This window comes from Phaethon aethereus (genome assembly GCF_964289735.1).
Source record: "Phaethon aethereus genome assembly, chromosome: 9".
NCBI classification, from domain to species: Eukaryota; Metazoa; Chordata; class Aves; order Phaethontiformes; family Phaethontidae; genus Phaethon; species Phaethon aethereus.
Genome location: NC_138585.1, coordinates 11,417,824 through 11,437,666, shown reverse-complemented (window position 1 = coordinate 11,437,666; position 19,843 = coordinate 11,417,824). Strand labels below are relative to the sequence as shown.

General features: G+C 46.9%; 1 protein-coding gene across 1 annotated transcript in view; it reads left to right on the top strand.

The window, feature by feature from the left end:
- Window positions 1-438: 438 nt before the first annotated feature.
- PID1 (phosphotyrosine interaction domain containing 1) overlaps window positions 439-19,843 on the top strand; it is a gene marked incomplete at both ends in the record, with an annotated part of 89,679 nt that continues 70,274 nt past the window's right edge. Inside the window, one exon of the mRNA XM_082003552.1 lies at window positions 439-468. Within this exon, the coding sequence (XP_081859678.1) occupies window positions 439-468 (30 nt within the window). The remainder of the gene's footprint in view (window positions 469-19,843) is intronic.

Sequence of the window (19,843 nt, the reverse complement as noted above, 5' to 3'; positions counted from 1 at the left end):
GTTTCAGCTGCCGTGAGGAAGGCTGCCTCCTGGGGGGGCTGCCCTGGAGGGCCCCCTCCACCCCCCCCGGCAGTGAGTGCACAGCGGGTGCAAGTGGGCGGGCTGGCACCTCTGCCCAGAGAGAGCGGTCCAGGGGGCCGACGGAGCGTGCGGGCAGCCGGGGGTGCCTGGCTGGAGGCCACGTCGCGCGGGGAGCCACGCCGCGGGGGGGATGCCGCCCCGCGGGGGACGCTGTGCCACGGAGACCGCGGCGCTGCGGCCGGTCTCCGCGCTGGTGAGTAGCTCCGCGCGTGGCCACCGCCCCCACCGCCCCGCGGTGGACACGCGTGGGCGGGGCGTGGGCGGGGCGGCGGGGAGGGGCGCGGCGCGGCGGGGCGCGCGCCCGCAGAGAGCCGCGCTCGGCGCCCGCACGGCAGCGCCTCCCGCCGCCGCGGCACCATGTGGCAGCCGGCCACGGAGCGGCTGCAGGTAGGCGCGCGCGGGGGCCCGGCCCGCGGGGCGAAGCCGCGGAGCTGCCCGGGGAGGGCGGCGGGAGCGGGAGCAGGACCAGGACCGGCGAAGCATCATCGCCCCCGTATCGGGAGTTTGTTGCAACTTCTCCCCCCGCCTCCGCGGAGGGCGGGTGTGCAGTGGACGGGACACGCACGGGGTGCGGGGGGAGGCAGGCACTGCCCCGGCGGCATCCCGCGTCCCGGCTGCCACTGCCCGGCGGCTCCGGCGCTCCCGCGGGGCTTTGGTGCGAACGGGCGGGGGCGGGGGTGGCGGCCGCGGCCACCCCGGCCGCGGGAGGCGGCGCGGCTCGGTGGGGCTGCGGCGGGGGAAGCGCGGTCTGGGGGCTTCTCCCCGCGCACCCCTCAGGTGAGGGGGGGCCCAGCCGCCGCCTGCATCGGCGGAGCGGGACGGGTCCTCCCGCCGCGGTCGCGCGGAGCCCCCGGGGCGCGAGGGGCACAAAACCCCGCGGGAGCCGCTCGCCACCGCCAAATCCACAGGTCCGGATGGCTGGCGGGAGCTGGGGTCTCTCCGCGCCCCGCCGGGTGGCCCGCACCCTCGGCAGCGGGCTGGGCTCGGCAAGCCCTGGGCTCTGTCATTTTTAATGTATGCTTTTCTGCCTGTTTCATATTCGGGGTGAAACCTGAGACAGGCAGGGAGCGAGATGAAGCAAAACTCACTTTGTAGTTCCTCTATGTCGACTTCATATAGTTTTCCAGAGCGAGTGTCTAGTGACAACTGGCCATTTTAAGTGAGAATCAATGGTCTTAGCTGATGACAAGAAAAGTTTGTTATTGCTTTTGTAATTCAAATTGAGAATTTTCTTTGATATTATCAAACAGAAAATTTAGCAGTTTGAGTTGATAGTAAAGTCAAGCGGAGCAGATCCATGGGCTTTAATCCACACCAGCCAGTGATGGAAATACTTCCTGTTCTTAAAAAGACGTTTGTCTACAACAAGAAACTTGATTTTTAGTGGATAGGAATGATGTGCCACATCCATAGTTTATGGATTCCAGGGTAAAAACTATGCAAGCGTGTTATTATTTGTTTCCCAGTGCTAGCCAGAAGCCTCACTGTACTGAGCACAAGCAACAGGATCACCTGTGTTAAGAAGTTAATGACCTTAGGCCGGTTGTGGAGGCGGGAGCACCTGTTATCACCTCTGCTCTGGAGGGATGGTGTCCCCTTGTGGGATGCTGCTGCAAGGGAAGGACCTGAGGCGAGGCTGCACCCAACGTTTGGGGGTAAAGAGGAAGGTGAGGGAAGGGAAGGAGAAGGGGAAAGCTGAGGTTCATAGTGGTGTGCTGGTTTTGGATCGTATGGGCTGGCTACATGCCCCCTTTGTGGAATTAGGAGGTGTTAAGAATAACAGGATACTAATATCACAAATATCTGATACTGTCTACCAGAGCACGCAAGGCTAAAAAGAACCAAGTGCTTACGTTTTGCAGAGTAAGGTTGTAAGTGTAACCTTATTCAGCTGCCTCCTGTATCCCGTGTGTCAGTAGGGATCTTGCCTTAGGGAGCGGGTGGGAAAGGGGCATGTGCTGTGGGGAGCCAGGGCTGCCTGGAAGGGGGATGCTCGCTGGCCTCTTGCGTACCTGTTGCAGCACAGCACAGGCCTGTAGCAAGGGGAGCCCGTGATGCTGCCTGTCGCTGGAGCGGGGGCCATGAGCACCAAAGTTCTCAGCAGTGGCCACTGACTTTGTGCAACCTACTGTTGGTCACCTCTAGCTGGAGACTCCAGGCTTGCTGAGCCTTCCAAAATGCTAAGTGCCCCTAATTGTGCTTCTTGCCACCAAGAGTTGCTGGGGAACTGTATGAATAGCTGTGGGTGCTCTAAAAAAAACAAGCCAGAGGGATCCAAAATTGCGTAATTAAATGAATTAAATGCTTTGGACTTGTACTAGCCCGTAAGATAGGGATAAGGGGAAAACCTTGGAAAAGCCACAAGAAGCCCGTAATAATTCTTTGTTCACACGGGAGTTTACATAACAACATCGTGAACAGTGAACAAAATGAATACAGTGAGTGGAAGGATGCTAGGAGTAACTAGGATGTGATCCTGTAATTGAGAGCTGGATTCTAATCCATATACACGAGCCAGAGTTGCATGGGCAATCAACTATCTAATATCCCTAACCCCTTTGAATTTCTTTTTTCTCCAAAGAACTTTGAAATCTGGTCACTTCAAGTAGCCTGATCTCCACTTCTGTCCCTGAGAACTACATATTGTGCATCACTGGCCTGGCCAGAGCTGCTGGCAGCGCTGCCCAGCCCCCCCAAGGGGAGCTTGTGCAAGGCATTTTCCCTTTCTTTCTCCCCCTCAACATCTTAATTCAGTTTCTGGTGTCCCCCGTTATTCTCTTTGTCCCAAGCTGCCTCTCTCCTGTCACCCAGCTGCTGTGAAACGAATCTTGGTGTCATTGGGGTGTTGATGCGAAGCCCTCTGCTTGTCCCTGGCTGGCAAGCATGAGTTGGGAGGGCACTGGGTGTGGGATTTTGGTTGTAGCAGGGGGTTATTTGATCACTGCGTAGAGTAGATGATGTCTTGTGGTCTATATTCATGTTTTCTGCAATTATGGTTTATGCCAAGTCACTACTGCAGAATATTTGGGGGATGTATAATGGCAGGTCCAGCCCTGTCTTCTATAGGTTCTCCTTTGAGGTGATGTGTGTGGAGCTGGCACAGCTTAATGTTTTCATGTGTGCGTTGTATGTGGCATAATTTTGACCCAGATGCATCTTGCATTAACGTCAAGCCATGGTGAAGCGCAGCTCCATCCTAAGTGAATTGGCAGTGAAAATATTTTCATCTTTCAGAATTTTTTTTTTTTTTGGCCTGATTCAGTAAGGGAGAGTATGAACTGACTTTGGAAGTGACTGCCTGTTGGTGTGGGTTAGTCCTGCCCTCATTGCTAAGGGGAGCTCTGTATGTTTAACTTAAAAGGGAGCAAGCTTCGTGGCGTGAAGACTTCTGTCATGTTCTAACATGGTCATCTATGGTTTGTGGGTCTCCTTTCCCAGTCTCGCGCAGTGTATAACAAGGCTGTGTGATCCTGCTCTGTGGCTGTTCATGTAAAAGCTACTTTTGTTCCAAATGTGCTCCGTCCTGTCAAGTTTCACAGTTTGTGCTGAAATTTTTGGCGTCGACTAAATGGGTACAATTCCAGTAGTGAGGTCAGCAGCAGAGCTCGTGCATACGCAATAGGGATGAAGTGTCATCAGTAGCCGGGTTACAAAAACACAGTGAGCTGGGGCATGAGCTGGACATCTCTTCACTGCTGTTTGTGGCCACTTGCTGAAACGCACTGGTTTCTGGCTTTGCTGGAATAAGCAGTGATGACTTGTTTTTTGTTGGTGGTGTTTTGTGGTTTTTTTTTTTTTTGTTTGGTTGGTTTTTTGGTCACTATTCTCTACTCCATTTCTCTCTGATGGAAGCTTTTCCTGTTATCCTGCTGCTTAATGAAGAAGCCTCGCCATTTCTGGAAGGTACGTTGAATTGAATTCAATGGATTCAATTGAATTCAAAGGAATAAGCTAGGAAAATGTAAATATCAAGGTTTCTGGAATTTCCTTGAAAATATGATACAGTGGAGCCTGCTTTTTCTTCTGCTGTTCTTTTCCCTTCCCCTTTTGTGAGTCTTTCAACTATAGCGATGTCACAGTTACTTTGATTTTCTCCGAAGTTAGTGGAACAGTTGGTTACATGGGAAACGGCACAGCTGGGATGTTGCAGGAATATACCGTAGGGATCAGCGAGTCTCTGGTGTGGTACTCAAGACAACTGTGGTTTTGCAGGTAATACAGGCATTAGCATTATTCATGCTTAATGTAAAAGAGAGGATCTGGGACTGTGTCTCTTCTGAAGACTTCCTGCCTTCTAATTTCTGTGGCGGTGTTCCTGGTTTGTGTTCAGTAAAATGTGGGTGAAGGTACCAAACACGTGAGTGCCTCCCTCTCTCCTCTGCTGGAGCAGCAACCAGAGGGTCTTTCGGGTATGTAAGGGTTGTTGTCCCTGCTGGGAAGGCCAGGGCTCCAGCCCAGGGCTTGCCGAACCTTCTGGGTATGGTTTTCATTGCTGTATCTGCAGCAGAGCTTATCAATGGTTATAAGCAGTGCGCTCTGATTTTTGGCTTGATGTCTGTGGCAACGGCACTGGTTGAAATGATGCCAAAAGTCTTCTGAAATCTTTCTTTAAAATTATTTCCAAATGTACCCTTTGTGCCTGGTTCAGGACATCAGGGTCGGGAGCCCTCGGCAGTGCAGCTGGGATTTCGGAGCCACCGGCCTCGGCGATGCTCCCATGAGGACTCTGAAGTGGTTTTTGAAAACAAGGTCTTCACGCAGTTTTGTGTGCCTGTCCGAGAGATGACTGCTTTTTGCTTTGAAACCTAAATTTTCCTGGAAGCTTGATGCCAGACATTGTTTCTAGATAATAAATGCCAGTGGTTGCATAGTTTCCGAGGTCATGCCGTTTATAAGCCCTGTTTGTAAGTTTTCCTGCTTCCCATAACACGTGTGGGTAGTGGGTATCGCCACGTCCAAATACTTGTTCCCCTGGAGCAGGAGATGCAGCGGTGCTGGCTGTAATGCCAGGCATCCCTGAGCTGAGCCATGCCCATGAGCCCTCGTTCTGCAGAAGCTCTCGCTTTTCTTCTGCTGGTGGCATGGCCGTGGGCTCGCACAAGCAGCGGTCAGGTGGTGGGGAGCAGACAGGGGTGCCGTGTCGTGGAGCCCGCTGCTATCCTGCGTCTCACACCTGCCTGTGGGTCCGGGTGGGAAAATGCGGCTGTTTCAGATGCTTTTCTTGTGCACGCGGTTGCCTCCTGCCAAGCGGTCGCCTGGTTTCTGCCATTATCTTGGCCTACCCCAAGCCACTGGAGGGCAGCAAGAGAGACCCCCTTGCCACCCACTGCCTCCCTGCTTTGGGGCTGGACACTGTTTGGTGAAGTGGCTTTATAAGGATGTGCAGACGGCCAAGTGTTCATGGTAGGACTTCAGTGAGAATCTGCATGCTCACCTGGAAATTCAATATTCTTACCAATACCCACAGTTTGGGGCCATTTCTGGGAAAGGATTTAATAGCAGATGGCGGTGGTGTATTGTCATATTGCTAGGATTTTTCTTTCATAAAATATGGTTCCACATCTTTTCTAACGTGTTGTGAAATACTGTGGGGGAGAGCTGCAGGTGGGCAAGATGTGATGAAGCGAAGTGGGTGATGGAGCACAGGAAGCTTCAGGTCCTCCTTTGCTGGGGCAAGTTTGATTCCCTGAACCTGGAGACTTAATTTTGCCATCACGTAATTTGTGCAACTCCTGTGAAGTCCATGGGAAATACGTGTGTGTAAGGTTGCTTTAGCATAGTCTTTCAGTTCTTGGTGTAACTGCTGCATCGTTAGGATATAGCAGTAAAAACACAGGGCAGGTATCAATGGAAGTGAAAAAAGTGGAAGCAGCACTATTGGGGGTGTTGCTGCTCACTTACTGGCCTACCTGTGAGCGCTGCCCTCCGAGGCTTCATAAACACATCGCTTGTTTTGCTGGGATTTATCACTGTACCCTGTAACACTGCGTTTCGAGTCTACTGATACTTTTAGATTTGGGGATGATAGTCCCTGTTGCTAAATACATGCATATTACACACATCCACTACCACCTAGTACACACATCAAACCCCTCTCCCATGTCAGCAACACTGAAATTCTTCCCTAAAGAGAGGTCAGCTCTGGGCAGTGTTTCCCGGTGTGATGGCTTTGAGGTAATCGTGGGTGCGGTGGTTTTGTGCCAATGTTTGTTTGCATCTGTTCAGATGTGATGTGGGTTTGGGTGCTGTTGGTGCTTTTGTAATGAACTTCTCGTCTTTCTAATACATGCCTGGTGTTCAGATGTATACATCTATTAAAAAATGCAGTATACAGTCAATTGAAACAATAGTTTTCCAATTTTTAAAAGCATATGGAAAAACTCTTCTTTAAACCAAACACAAACAGGTTGTAAGTGTAACGGACACAAGGAGCTGTCTAGGCAGGAACTGCTGCAAGATGTGTAGCAGGACTGGTGCTACTACTGAGCTCTGGTTTTATTAAATAGAAGGAAAAAGTGAAAAGTACTTGAAATTTAAGCTTGAGTCACATGGATGCAAATGTCCGGGAAGTCTTACAGCCTAGTGTTTTGGCACCAATATTTTCAGGATATCTTTCAAGGCATCAATGGTTTTGCACTAGTTTGCTGCTACAACTTTACAGCAGTCAGGGATCTTTAAAACAAAGCTCTGCGATTCCAGCAAGCTCATCTGGCACCACTTAGCTTGGGCAGTTCCTTTTTTTTCATTATTTATTCTTTGTAGAAAATGAATGGCTCTGGAAAAACGCTAATTTTGGGAAGCATTCTATGACCAAAAGAAAATCAAAATCAGTGACTGCCTTGTGGAAAGCCCCCTGGGAAATGATCTTAAGGATTCGTTTACAGTGTACTACTAGTTTGTGTTTATGAAGCTGACAGCCTGTTTGATGACCAAGAAAAATAATAATAATAAAAAAAAAGCAGTGATTTCCTTGAAGGAAGACAAACTAAAGCATTCAGTCTAAGGAGTTCAGAATTTTAACTGCTTGTTTCTTATTTTCTCTTTGTCCCTGGTGGCAGCCAGCAGGACACTCAGCAGTGCTGTGTCCAGATCATTACCGTTTCCTTCCAAGCGTGATTGTGTTTGCAGCAGAGAGGCCTTCAGCTGGGCGACGGGAGGTGTGCTGTGCTGTTGAGGCTTTGTGCTAGCATCTTCTCACATAGATCAGTACGGTGGGACTTCATTTGTGATTTGGCTCTCTGCAAGCAAGATGAGAGCCTGGCCCATAGACATGTAAATGTGTAGCGGAAAAGTCCCTTGAAGCAATGTTTAGTACTTGCCTTTTTTTTCCCTCACAGTGCTTTCATGTATAATAATTGAATTTATTTACACTTCAAATAATATCTGGAAAAGTTACAGGTGACAGTAGTGTTAGTCCTCTGGGCTGTTTCTGAATAAGTGCATCACAACTCTTCAGCCAAAGATTTTAAATATGGGTGATGGTAAATGTGTCCTGACAAGACCTCATACGGCTTTTCATGATTTGTTTTTTCCTGCTGAAATACTGAAAATACGGAGTGGCAAATAAAAATATTTGATACTCGGAATCTTAAGAAAAAAAAAAAAAAAACCTTGTGTATTTCTGGTATTTGGTATTCTTTTAATGGTGGCACTTCAACAATGTTATGCAGAGACTCGGAATGATTAAGTTGATCCATTGCACTGACCCTTACCTTAGCAGTTCCGTGCTGGCTTCTGAAGTCTTGGCCTTTTTGAAGAATGTCCATACATGTTTTCATTGGGAGCATTTAAATAGTAACTGCTTTTTTGACAAAATGATTATCAGTGGTAATAATTCCAATGTCAATTTGGAAATGTAAAAATTTTGCTATTCTAGCTGTTGCCCTCCGTTCTCTTGTAGGCTTCCCCTGCTCCATCGTGCCAAGTGCTTCAAGGGAGGGGGTGGGAGGTCTGGAGCAGGTCAGGGACCTTTTTTAAGGCTGTTTCACTCCCCTCTCACAGCTTAATGGCTGGTTGTGCTTCCAGGCAATGTTAACAGCTACATTTCTGACCTGAATTACTAATAGTAAGTTTTACTGACCGAGCGACGCTGTGACTGCAGTGCTGTTTGGTTTGGGCTCTCTGTGCCGTAGCATCGCCGCAGTCGGCGCTCATGTGCCGTACCCCTTCATGGCATTGGGTCGGTGTCATGCTAGACAATTTTCAAATGTCTCCTCATGTGAAAACATTTTCTCCAGATATGTTTGATGGGAACTGCCAAGAACAGTGAGAGCAGATAGAAAGTTAATTAAATGTCCTGAAGCTCAGATTTGTGGCTGCCTCTTTGTTCCCGTGCCAGGCCCCCTCTGGATTTGAGAAATGGTTATTCCATAGGTTTCATGTGAAGCTTTTAGAATGACCCTGGAGTAAGTTTCCAAGTGTTCAGAGCCTCCATTTAGGGCCAGGCTTTTCCAGAGAGCATTCTACCTGGTGGACTTAGCTCTTCTGAAAACTTGCCTGCTCATTCAGTGCCTGGAGAGAGGAGAAGTGATGTTCAGAGTCTGGTCCCATCGGTGCAGTTGCTGCCCTGAAGGTCTTGCAGTGGGATCTGGTCCAAGCTGGAGTCAGTACCAACCTTGAGCCTGACTGGATTGTAGAGCAGGGCAGCAATCCCACCCGTCAGGCTGTTACAGGAGATCCGGAAAGTTTGTATAGTCTTGTTTAAAACAAATATTTCTTCATGCTACGGAGCTTCTTCCTGAGAGTGGCTGCTGGCTGGAAGCAAGGGCAGAGGAGTTTGGAGCCTGCAGGAGATGAAGGGTATAGGACCTCTCTGTGGTGATACTGGCAACATCCTCTGAGCCTGCAAGTTTCTAGCTTTCCACTCTGTCCCTGAGCCTGGGTATTGAGAGACAGAGGGGATGGTCGGACACAGTGTGTCCTCTCCAAATGGCTGCAGGGGGAGGCCCTCCAGAGTGAATCTCAGCCACTCTGTGGCTTTCCTGTAGTTGGGGATGAGCTTTCCTGCTGTCAGGATCTGTGCTTTCTGAGCCAATGACAATGATACTGATCTGAAAATGGTAGTTTCTTGGGGCAGGGAGAATCACCCCTCCCTCCAGTCATTCTGGTTGAGAAAACAGGCAAACAAAAATTATGTTGTTAATTATTAAACCATCCAATCCAATTTAATACGCTGAACTTGGTTTCTAGTGTCATGTTAAGAAATTTTGTCCTGAGTTTTCTCTTATTTCCTTCTGCTGGGGCGAAGAGTCGTGTCATGGTGTGCTGGTTGTTCTGGCTCCAGCTTGGAGCTGCAGAGCGTAAAGACAAACAGCAAAAACCATTAGAAAAAATACGTCAGACTTCACAAACAGGGCTTTAATCTTCTTTTGCCTGATTTGAGACTATTTATTTAACAGAACCTCTTGCCCATTTTTAGCATTTCCATCTGGAATTTATTAATTTTTTTCCAGTTTTTGACCAGAAAAGTACTTTTTGGAACTTCAGCAGGCACTGAGCTGCCTGGGTGTTGGGGCGTAGTGTGTACCTCTGCCCTGGCTCGCTGCACTGCGTGTCTGCGGAGGGCGGCAGTGAATTTCTTCCATCTTCCAGAAAATTGCCAGTTTAAGCATCAGATTAACAGGAGTAAGTCAATACAAACATTGGAGAGAGGATTTTGATGTGTGTTGCTTTGCAGCTGAGGATTTCAAATTGTCTGATGGGCTGAGTGATGTTTTCATGGGATCATTTGTGAGGGGACTGACAAAGTATTACTACAGGTACAGAAACAGGCAATTTAACAGAGTTCTCACATGTAGCTATTTTAAGGCAGAGGTGAACACAAATCTAGAAGCATTTGCATGTGTGTGCAGAGGATGAAGCGAGATACTTCTGCAGGGGGCTTGTTTATCCCATAGTGTCCATATTGTTTTCTGTGCTTGCCAGTCCCAGCATTGCTGAATGATACCAAATCAGTTTTAATGTGAGGTGTATTTTTTGCTTTGTGGTTTGTTTGGGGTTTTTTTGTTTGTTGTTTTTTTTTTTTTCCCCCTAATCCACGGGAATTTTCTGTGCCTGACTACATTTTCTGATTGAAATTTATAAGCTTGAATCTTGTCCCAGTGCTTTTAAGAAGCCTGTACAGCGCGGATCTGCACAGGCTTCAGTTTTCACAGCTGTGCTCGTGTTTGGATTAGAATCAGAAGGAAGGATATTTTGAAAATTTTACGCTGGTCCCCTCGATAGTTTGGCTGAAAGGGCCTATTGAGCTTGGTACTGAGTGTTTGAGAAAATCCTGATAGTAAAGACAGCTTTGGTGCCTCCTGCTAGAATGAACTGCTGGAGGGATGTGCAGTGCTGTTAGAGTGCTGCGTGGTTAATTTTTCTGGTAGGCAACAAAGAGCAAACCCAGCAGTGATTCCCAAGACACCTGAAGCCTGGTGATCCTCCAGCTGAGGCCAAGGCACAGGGGTCGGCCGCGGCTCTGTGCTTGCCCAGCTTCCCGGGCTGGGCTGCCCCCGGGACCGTGGGTTTGTGGCCCTGGCTCCCCCCAGGCGGTGCATGGCCACCAGCAAAGCTGCCTGTTGGGACACGTGGTTGGGATGATGGGGGAAGCAGAGACCTCAGTGTCATGTGCTTTTTGGTGGAGCATCAGTGCCAAGGTCTGCAGAGGGAGTGTTATTTTCTACAAGGTTGGACAGTTCACTTTGATAAATGTGTGTTAATTCACTCAGATTTAAGAATGCAGCCTTATCTCCATGCCTTTGAACCCATGAACTTTTATCTTGCCATTTGAGATGGCAATATAACTTTTCAGTGGTTTGTAAGGAGCGTTAGGAGGCATTTGTTGGTGACTGTTCTCTTTTGATCTGGTGTTTAGAGGCTCTTTTTTGCATTAAAGAGCCTGAAGCTTGGTGCTAGGATGTGTAACACTTTCAAAGGGCTACGTTTTAATCTTGTACCTCTAAAATACAGAGTTGCTACAGAAGAAAGAGTTGCGTGCGTGGTTTGAAAGGCTATAGGAGCTGAGGTAGGTCCCGCTGTTGCTCTCTCCTGCAGATGAGTGTGGCAATATTTAGTTCTTTCTCTTTCTTGTAGCTCTGAGGTTGCATGTGAGTCCTTGCACCTCCCCTTCGCAATCCTGCAGCTTCTGGCTCAGTAACGGGATGCACGCTTCCAAGTGGTTACCCTACTGCAAAGACTTGGGATTTTGTTTTCCTCAACAGTGACAGAGTTCAGATCTTTTCCTTGGGGGTGTCCAGCGGGGACTGGGGATGCCAGGTGTAGGAAATGTCCCCATCAGAAACACCTCTGCAGAGGTGAAGGGTGGCCTTTCTGTGCATCACGGCGAGCCTGCGGCCAGTCTCTAAACGACCGAGATGACTGCCTTTCATAATCAAGGCTGATGAAAAGCCCTGGTGCTTCAGAACAGTGAAAAAACAGTCACTGAAGTTCTAGTTAGTCACTGCTTAATCGTTCCTTTCCTGAAGCTACTCTCCCACAACCTTCTCACATGTAAAATGCTGACAAGTTTCGGGCTGCAGAAGTGGTGGAGCTCATGGCTCCTAAGGAGAGTCACGTTTGAAGACATTGTAAGCTGCAAGTGGTAGCAGAAATGAGCTATGGCAAGATCTTCACCTGGAAAGAGACATCCCAGAGCTGCAGCTTGGGGGTTTCACGCCTGTGTTCAGACAAGCTCCCACCAGTTGTCTGAGCTTGGGAGAGGGCTCCCGCAGGTCAGGGCAGAGGCCCAGCTGTGCGGGGCAGCAAGGTCTGCGTACGTGTAGGTATCTGGAGACGTTTGCCAGAAAGGCAGAATCTAAGCAGGCTTTGAACTAATGTAAAGTTCTTTGTAGAGGTGTAGGGCTTCTGGGGGTAGGAGGCACAGGTGGGCAGCGGGGGATCAGAGAGGTCGGCGAGCTGTCTGGGGGCAGGCACAGCCCGGGAGCCCCGTCTGCAGAAACCTTGCACTGAAGCAGCTTGCTTTGGGTTGGTTACAAGAAACATAGGTGTTTTAAATGGATTTCAGAGGGCATTTATATTTTCTTTTCAGGTTAAGGTTTTTATTTCTCAACATCAGAAGTTATTCATGGTGCCTACATGATACTAGAAAAATAGCCACGTGCAGCGGGCAGCATTGACTGGGAAATGCCTGTACCTTGTTTGTTCTGAAGTTTACTGTGGTGGTTCTGGAAGTAATGACCTGACCTTTCATTCCTCTGTTATGGTCTGAGGGTGTTCTTACATGGACGTGAAGCTTTCCAAGATAAACAAAGTGAATGTGGTTTGGCATTTAAATCACTAAAGTTGTATCAAGCTAGAGAATTTCAGAAGGCATTAATGTCTAAGGAGATGTCATTTTGTTCACTTGGGGATAAACTTTGCTCCTGTCTATACTCGGGTCTTTTTTTTTGGTCCAGACTCAGATCTTGAGAACGTTGGTATAAATCTAAGTTCCATTGCTAATGCCAGTGGAGTTACTCTGTGTTTCTTTTACTCTGAGAAGAAACTACATGTGTTTTTAGGAGTCCAAATTTGCTCAGATTTTTTCTTCCTTTATTTTTTAAAGAGTAGATACACGCGAGAGAACTGAACTGAATGTTTCTGTATGACTCTTTTTGGAAAGTGTGTGTTATTGAAGTCATTCTGGATGGGCCCTAATGCTGTTTGGATAAGGGGCTGCTACGTATCCGACAGAGGAACATCTGTGTCACGCTATGAGCTCGCTGCCCGCTTGCTTTGGGGTGGGGGGAAAACCGCTTTACACAATATTTATGGCCGTGTTAATAAGCCTCACAGTTGCATGGTTCCTCCCCTTTGCCAGGGGAAAAGGGAGCGTGGGTCCCGGCAGCAGGCTCAGAGCATCGCTGGCTGCCGGCCCTGGTGCCCGCAGCCGCCTCCCGGCACAGCGTGCAGCGTGCCGCCCGCCTTCAGAGCTTCAGGAAATATTTTCAGTTTTCAGCTGAAAACCGTATTTCTTATTTGTGAATCCAGTCTGTTTCTGAGACCTTTTCTTATTTTCATATTTTCTTGTGAAAACTTCATATATTTGTTTCTTCACAGGGTTTTAAACGCCTACTCTGCTTTTTATTTTTTTTCTCCAACATTTTTCAGGAACAAAAAAGTGTTTCTTATCCAGCAAGCCATGGTTACAGAGCTGAAGTTAAAGAGCAGTCTGCCGCATCCTGGGGAAAAAAAACCAAACCCCTGTTCCCAACATTTTCTTAATCTCAGATCAATATGTGGGACATCAGGAAAGTGCAGTAATATTCTTCCCCATTACACCAAAATCTCTTTGTTGGTGTGGGCTTTTTTTGTTGTTTTTTTTTTTTTTTTTAAGATTTTTAAACAGCTTTCTGGGAGGTTTTTAAATCTTGTCTCCTTACTGATCTCTGCAACTTGGTATAAACCTGCATAAAATCAGACTGAAACACGTGCTTTAAAATGACCTAGTCCTTACAGTGCTATACCAGTGCCATACATGACTTCCCATATTGGTAGTAAAGGGATGTTTGGGAGTTTCAGGAGTCAGATAATGAAGTTAGTCACTGTTAATCATTGCCGTCAACACAGAGCAGTTTTGGCAGTGTAATACAGTTCCCTGAAAAATTAGTCTTTGTAGTGTCCCAGTTAGTAGGTGTCAACAGGCAGCAGTACAGTTTTATTTAAGATAGGGTTTTATTAAAATAAAAGTCCTTTTATTAGGACTTTCTGGCTAAAAGAGCGGGTGAAGACTCTTTTCGCAGTGCCACAGGGATTGACTGCCCAGGGAGGGAGCAAGGCTGTCGGGACCGCCCCGGGGGACTTGGTGACTATTTTGCAATGGGAACAGACACAGCACAACTTGTCCGTCTGTTGGAGGTGTGGAGGAGTGACTGTCAAGCATATAATATAGTCAGTTTTTCCATGCAGAAGGAGCTGCCAGCAATGCCAAGGTGATGTTGTGCTCTGGATCCTCTGTGCTGTGCAGTGACGTTACCCTGGTGAAGAGAGGGTGGGATGCTGTACCACCCAGCTTTGCCTGGGTGACTCGCAACACTTGGTGTCACTGTCACACTCTTTGGCCCTCCTAATCCTTCCTGTGTATGGGCACGAACGAGGTACAGAAATGCTGAAGTGCAGGTCTCCAGCAGAGCAGGGAGTTGGGCTGGCAGTGCGCACTGTCGTAGAGAATGGAGCCGTCATCTTGTGCTTTGTAAAATTCTCATGTGTGCAGTGGTTTGTACGGGTCCAGCCTTCGGACGAGGCTTTGGAAGAGGGTTTGGAGGCAGGCGTCTGCCTGAGGCTGCTGTGACACTCGGTGCCTTCAGTCGCTTGCCTGCCTTGATAGCTCTGACCAGGAGCTAACGGGCTCCGTAGCGAGAGTTTGTGCTGTAAAAGCTGCGCGGTGATTTACTGCTGGGGCTGGTTATCCCACATGGTGGTTTGCTGCACGCTGCATACAGATCCAAGGTTTGCTCTAAGAAATATTTAATGATGTTCTGCTTTGTACACCTGGAGGTCAAAAGGGAATGTGGTTTTTCTAGCTAATCATCGTCTCTTGCAAACTAATTGTAAGTAAAATAAAGCGAAGAGGAAGTGTGTGGAATCTGGCCAGCGCTTAGTAACATCTGAACCAATGCAGTGTTATTTCTCGATTTTACTAAACTTCCGTGGGATTTTGAAGTTTTACTCTGTGTAGCTTATCATAACTTTCACTGTGTGGTGGTGGTTCTTTGTGGGGTTTTTTTTGTTTTTTTTTTTCCCAAGCCAGTGGGTCAATATAAAGAATTATTTAAACAGTGGATGTGACATGACTTAAGAAAAAAATATGGTCATCGCTACCAGCAATTACGTTATAGATACTCCAACGGAAGTTAACAGTGAAGGGTCTAATGGTCAGCTGCTCACTTACAGAGGTGATATTTACAAAGATCTGAAATATATATCCATTCCTGGGCGGTATTTGGTGCTGGGAGGGGTGTGTCTGTCTCCTTTGGACCTGGCACAGGGTCAGCAGGGCATTTTGGATAGTGGGGAAGCTGCTAATGCACTCAGTTTAAGTAAAATCAGTTTGTCAGACTGCTTCCTTTTTTGTTTGTTTGTATTTTTGTTGTTGTTTTTTAATTGGCAAGATTATGCACAAGCAGAGTTCAGATGGCCAGAGCTTCCAGAATCTCATTATCTTAATTGAAAAATGTCACCCTTTGACATTAATAAATGACTTAGCCAGTACATGATTTAGTCACTGGGGAGAAATGGAATCAATTGTTACAACCATCCTTCACTTCTAGATGATAATGATAAACTACAGGCCACAGCTCTTAAGCATTAATAGCTCTGGGCTTAGGACGTTATTTTTGTATATTAGAACATCTCAATTCCATTATATTTGGTAACATTTTATTCTGGAATACCTTCATTTAGAAGAAACTGGAACGTGCACAAAGGACATCCTCCTGTATCCTACAATGTCACTCTTCAGCTTTTTACAGCCTGCAGATGTGTTGCCAGTGCTCTGCCTCTTCTTTTTTAAAAAATAAAACTGTTTTGTTTCTTCTGACCTTTCCTCACTTACCAGAGGAAATAAGTTGTTTAGACAATGTGTGGGGATTAACTGTGTATTGAACTTCTGCAGTAAACAAGTAATTAATTCTCATCAAAATGTACACTGTGCTCTGTGCATGGATTTTATGGAGTCTTCTGGAAAAGAAAATATTTTTCTGTCTAAAAAGCATTTCCTACCCAGTGACTAGCTGTAAAAGAAACAGCTTGAAAATATTTCCTGGCTGAAGGAAAGGATCGGTACATACTTTTAGTTTGCCATTGTGGTTAACATCACTATGTGTTTTTTTAGCACTTCCTTGGTTTTTCTCAGTTTTATGTACCTAGTGCTAATAAACATAGGTACAGAAATAACAGTCCATCTGAGCCAACCCGTTTCATTTTTTCTTTTCTTTTGCTAATGCCGATGCTGGGATTTTGCAAAGGATAATCTGAGGATTCAGGCTTGGCTTTGCTCCTGTTTGAAATCACTGTTAAAATACTGATGACTTTGCTGCTGGATCAGGGGCCTGAGGGTTGTGCCTTGGGTTTTTTCCTTTTTTTTTTTTCTTTTTTTTTTTTCTTTTTTTTTTTTTCTTCTTTTATAAGAACCCTATCGGTGGGCAAAATATAGCATTAGTGTATGGAAGGAGGTAAGTGGGTAGGTCAGTGTGAGTGCTGGAGCACCGTGCATGGGGCGTGCACCACACACGGTTGTGCAAATGCAAGCTGGGATTTGCCATGAGACGTGTTTCAGAGCACAGCCAGTGACAGATGGGTTCTGATGACCAGCGTTTGCCTTTAGAAACAAAAGTGTGGTGTTTATTTCGGCTTCTAAACCAGGTTACTGAACAACTGTTAGCAGTACCAGGCGATGTGCAGCTGTTGGTTTGCAGAGCCTAGAGGATGTTTTTTATGTCACCAGTCGGCAAAGGAGAGTGGGGTTGGCCATACTGGTATTTCCAGAAAATGAGAAATCAAAGATGGCAAACATGTATGTCCTCAGGATTTCTGCTCCGCCTCCCTGTTAATGCAGGGTTTTTGCTGTTGTCTTCTGGCTTTGCCAGTGCAGTTCTCCACGGGCCAGCGTAGGGGCTCTTGGCGCTTTGTGGGCAGTATTTTGCTGGCATTGCTCCCTCTTAGCAAGCCCCCGGAGCTACCCGTAACTCAGGAGGAAGAAATTATTCCAAATTGTGAGTATCCTTTTCCCCCAGACTTTTCCAATATTACTCAGCTGTTTTCACTCCTGCCCTCTCCCGGTGTCACGCAGCAAAGCCGCACGCCGGTATTTCCTAACTGGGTGCTTCCTGGGTGGCTCTGCAGCGCGGCCGTTTTCTCGGGTGTCCTGACACTAAGGTTGCAACGTCATTTTGCTGTTGTATTGTACTGCAAATGACTGCTTAACTTGTCTGATTTCCCTTGCTGATTTCTGGCAGAGCATGTTTGCCTTCTTTCAAATCATGCACTGCGTTAGCCTGACCCTCATAGTCCGGGACTTCTGTAGTGCCTCGTTTTCTATAGTTGTGTGATTACACGTGATTTTCCGCCTTAAATTGTTATTACCTTCTTTTTTTTGCCTTTTATCTGTTACTGTCGCAGACAACTTCTAAAACTGTGATTCTTAGATGCTCAGAAAACCTGGAGGCAAATGAGAAGATAGCTAAACTTATTAATTCCTTGCACTCTCTCAACTGTGACAGTTTTTGTACTAACGGATATGTTACAACTTTGGGAGATCAAGGGTGAAAGCAAGAACTGTTAGGGATGGTGACCTCTGTGGTACCAAAAGCCAGGCTAGACAACCCCGGTGGTTCTTCAGTAGCTGTGTTCTTTGGCAAAAATAGGTTTGAAGTGTTTTTGAAGGCCGGGTACAGAGTGAGACCCATAAATAGATCCTGTAAACTTGCTCTCCTGAGTTGCAGAACATCCCTTAGTAGGTCAGACCTGAAGACCACAAGCTATTCCTGCTGTATATATTCATACGTGAGCGTACTGCAGTGAAATTATCACAAAAATGGAATTAAGCAAACTGTAAATGGAACACCTGTGCCAACTGAAATAACAAAAACAGGGGCCATGCCCCTAATAAATGCTATAGTGTAATTGCTGTGAAAGTGTGCATGTATTTACAATAATCAAAGGTCTTATTTCTGCAAAACTTCAGACGTGTATTTTTACTTACTGCAAGCAGCCGCCAGCGCCCACAGGCCTGTGCACTGCGGGGCAAGTAAGGGCCCGATGTCTTGCAGGACTGAGGCCTTGCTAAGTATTCATGTTTCAAGGCACATGTATCTTTTCCGGGATTGAAAACATCTTTTATTCCCTGGGCTGAGCTGGCAGCCGGCACAGAAGGCAGTCTGCTTTATGTTTATCAATCCAGGGAGAAGTCCAGCTCTTGCGAGCCTATTTCTCATCTGCCAAGAGCATCAAGAGAAAGTTTGACTATCTTCCACTCTTTTTTTAATTACTTAAATATGGCCATTCGGGCAGGCGTGTAATTCTTTAAATATGGGGAGGAAGGCATTAGTGAGTTAAGGGTAGAGGGTTTAACCCCGTGGTTTCCGGAGCATTGCTGGAGGCCGGCTGCTGCCGGGGGCTGGGTACCGTGTGACCAGGCATGGTCTGTCCCGGGAGGTGCTGCGGGAGCATCCCCCCTGCTGCGGAGCAGCCCCGGGCAGGGAATCCCGTCCCACCGTGCCCCGCCGTGTCCCTCGGTGTGGGGGATGCTGCTGTGTGCTGGGGCCTTTTTGGGGCATCTGCAGAGGTTTTACTCGCGGACCGTGATTTTTGGGAAAACGCTGATTTTACTATTGCTCTGTGCTGCCATCTATGCAGATTGTATTCAGAGAGACTATGCAGCCTGGTCCTGATACATTCGTTAAGCTATTCTGTTCATTTTAATTGGTCTAATTTAAGCTGTGATGTATGTGTGTAAAAATGGGCCTTGATCGTTTCAGGGCTTGGCTGAAACCCTGTGATCCAGGGCTGTAAATAAACCCCTGGCAGTGAGTGAATGCCGAAGGACTGTAGAAGGGTCTTTTCAGATGATTCGTGTGCCCGTGTGTGGAGAAACGTGGATGTGTAAAAGGTTTTCCCTGGTAGCTGAGGAAATTTTAAAAGTCTGTAATGGCGTATTTTACCATCAGAATTTCTTAATTATTAGATTTCTAGCAAGAAAATTTCTTGCATAAATTGTGGCAGCCCATTTCACTAACTGAACGCCAGGTTTATTACTACATGAACCTGATAATTAGTTTGTGATCCGTGCATAAGCATTTCACCCTGGTGGTTTTCTTGCAGAGAATAATTTGCCTTTTATTTGTTGAGGGTGGGTTTTTTTTGTGAAAACAGAGCTCCCATTCATGATGGGCACAGCAAATGTAGTAAAACACTATCATAGCTGGGATTTGTTGTACACTATGGATTTATGTCAAGAATGTTAATGATTTGTTTATGAATAAGTGAGCCTGTAGTATTGTGAAACAGTATCTGGCAGGGCTGCTGAATGGACATTTTGAGAGCAGAGGATTCTTGAACTGAATAAGCTGTAGATATTTGTGTGTCTCAAACTAGTCATAAGTACGCTTATGGATTTTACACAGAAGTGTTTATTTAATGCATTATCATTGTCTACAGCGCTCATCTGGCATATGTATGGGCCACTTGATAGCAAGCGAAGAGGTTGTTAAGTATTTTTTAAGGGCAGTTAATCTCCTTCTAGTGGGCTTTATTTAAAAATAAGGTTTTCTTCCAGAAAGCAACACAAAACCTTAAGCAGAGCAGTGTGACGTTTGCAGAGTCGGTGTGGATCAGGAAGAGGCTCTGGATTTGCAGTGTCTCGCTTGGGTGTAGCACCTAGTTTAGCAGAGCCACCACTTGAGTTCCATGATGGAATTATCACTTGGCTACCCATATGTTGTATATGGTCCCCAGTATGCACCTTCCTAATGAGGTCTTGGGAAGGGTTTACCATTTTCTTCTGATTCCTGTTTTCTTGCAAGGATACCTACAGATGGGTAGGAGAGGTGGTTCATTCCTGTCTTACGTGAGTCCAAAGACTGATACCCCCTGTGTGCTGGGGAGTACTTGTGAGAAGTGAAATTCAGTCCCTCAGAAGAATAATTTGGGGACTAGATATAACCTCATCCCAGGTAGTGATACCTTGCTTTGCCTGTTATAATTTGCATGGTTGAGATGTGGGATCTCATCACTGAGATATCAAATCCACCAAATGACAACCGATGTCCAGCAGCATAAAGTG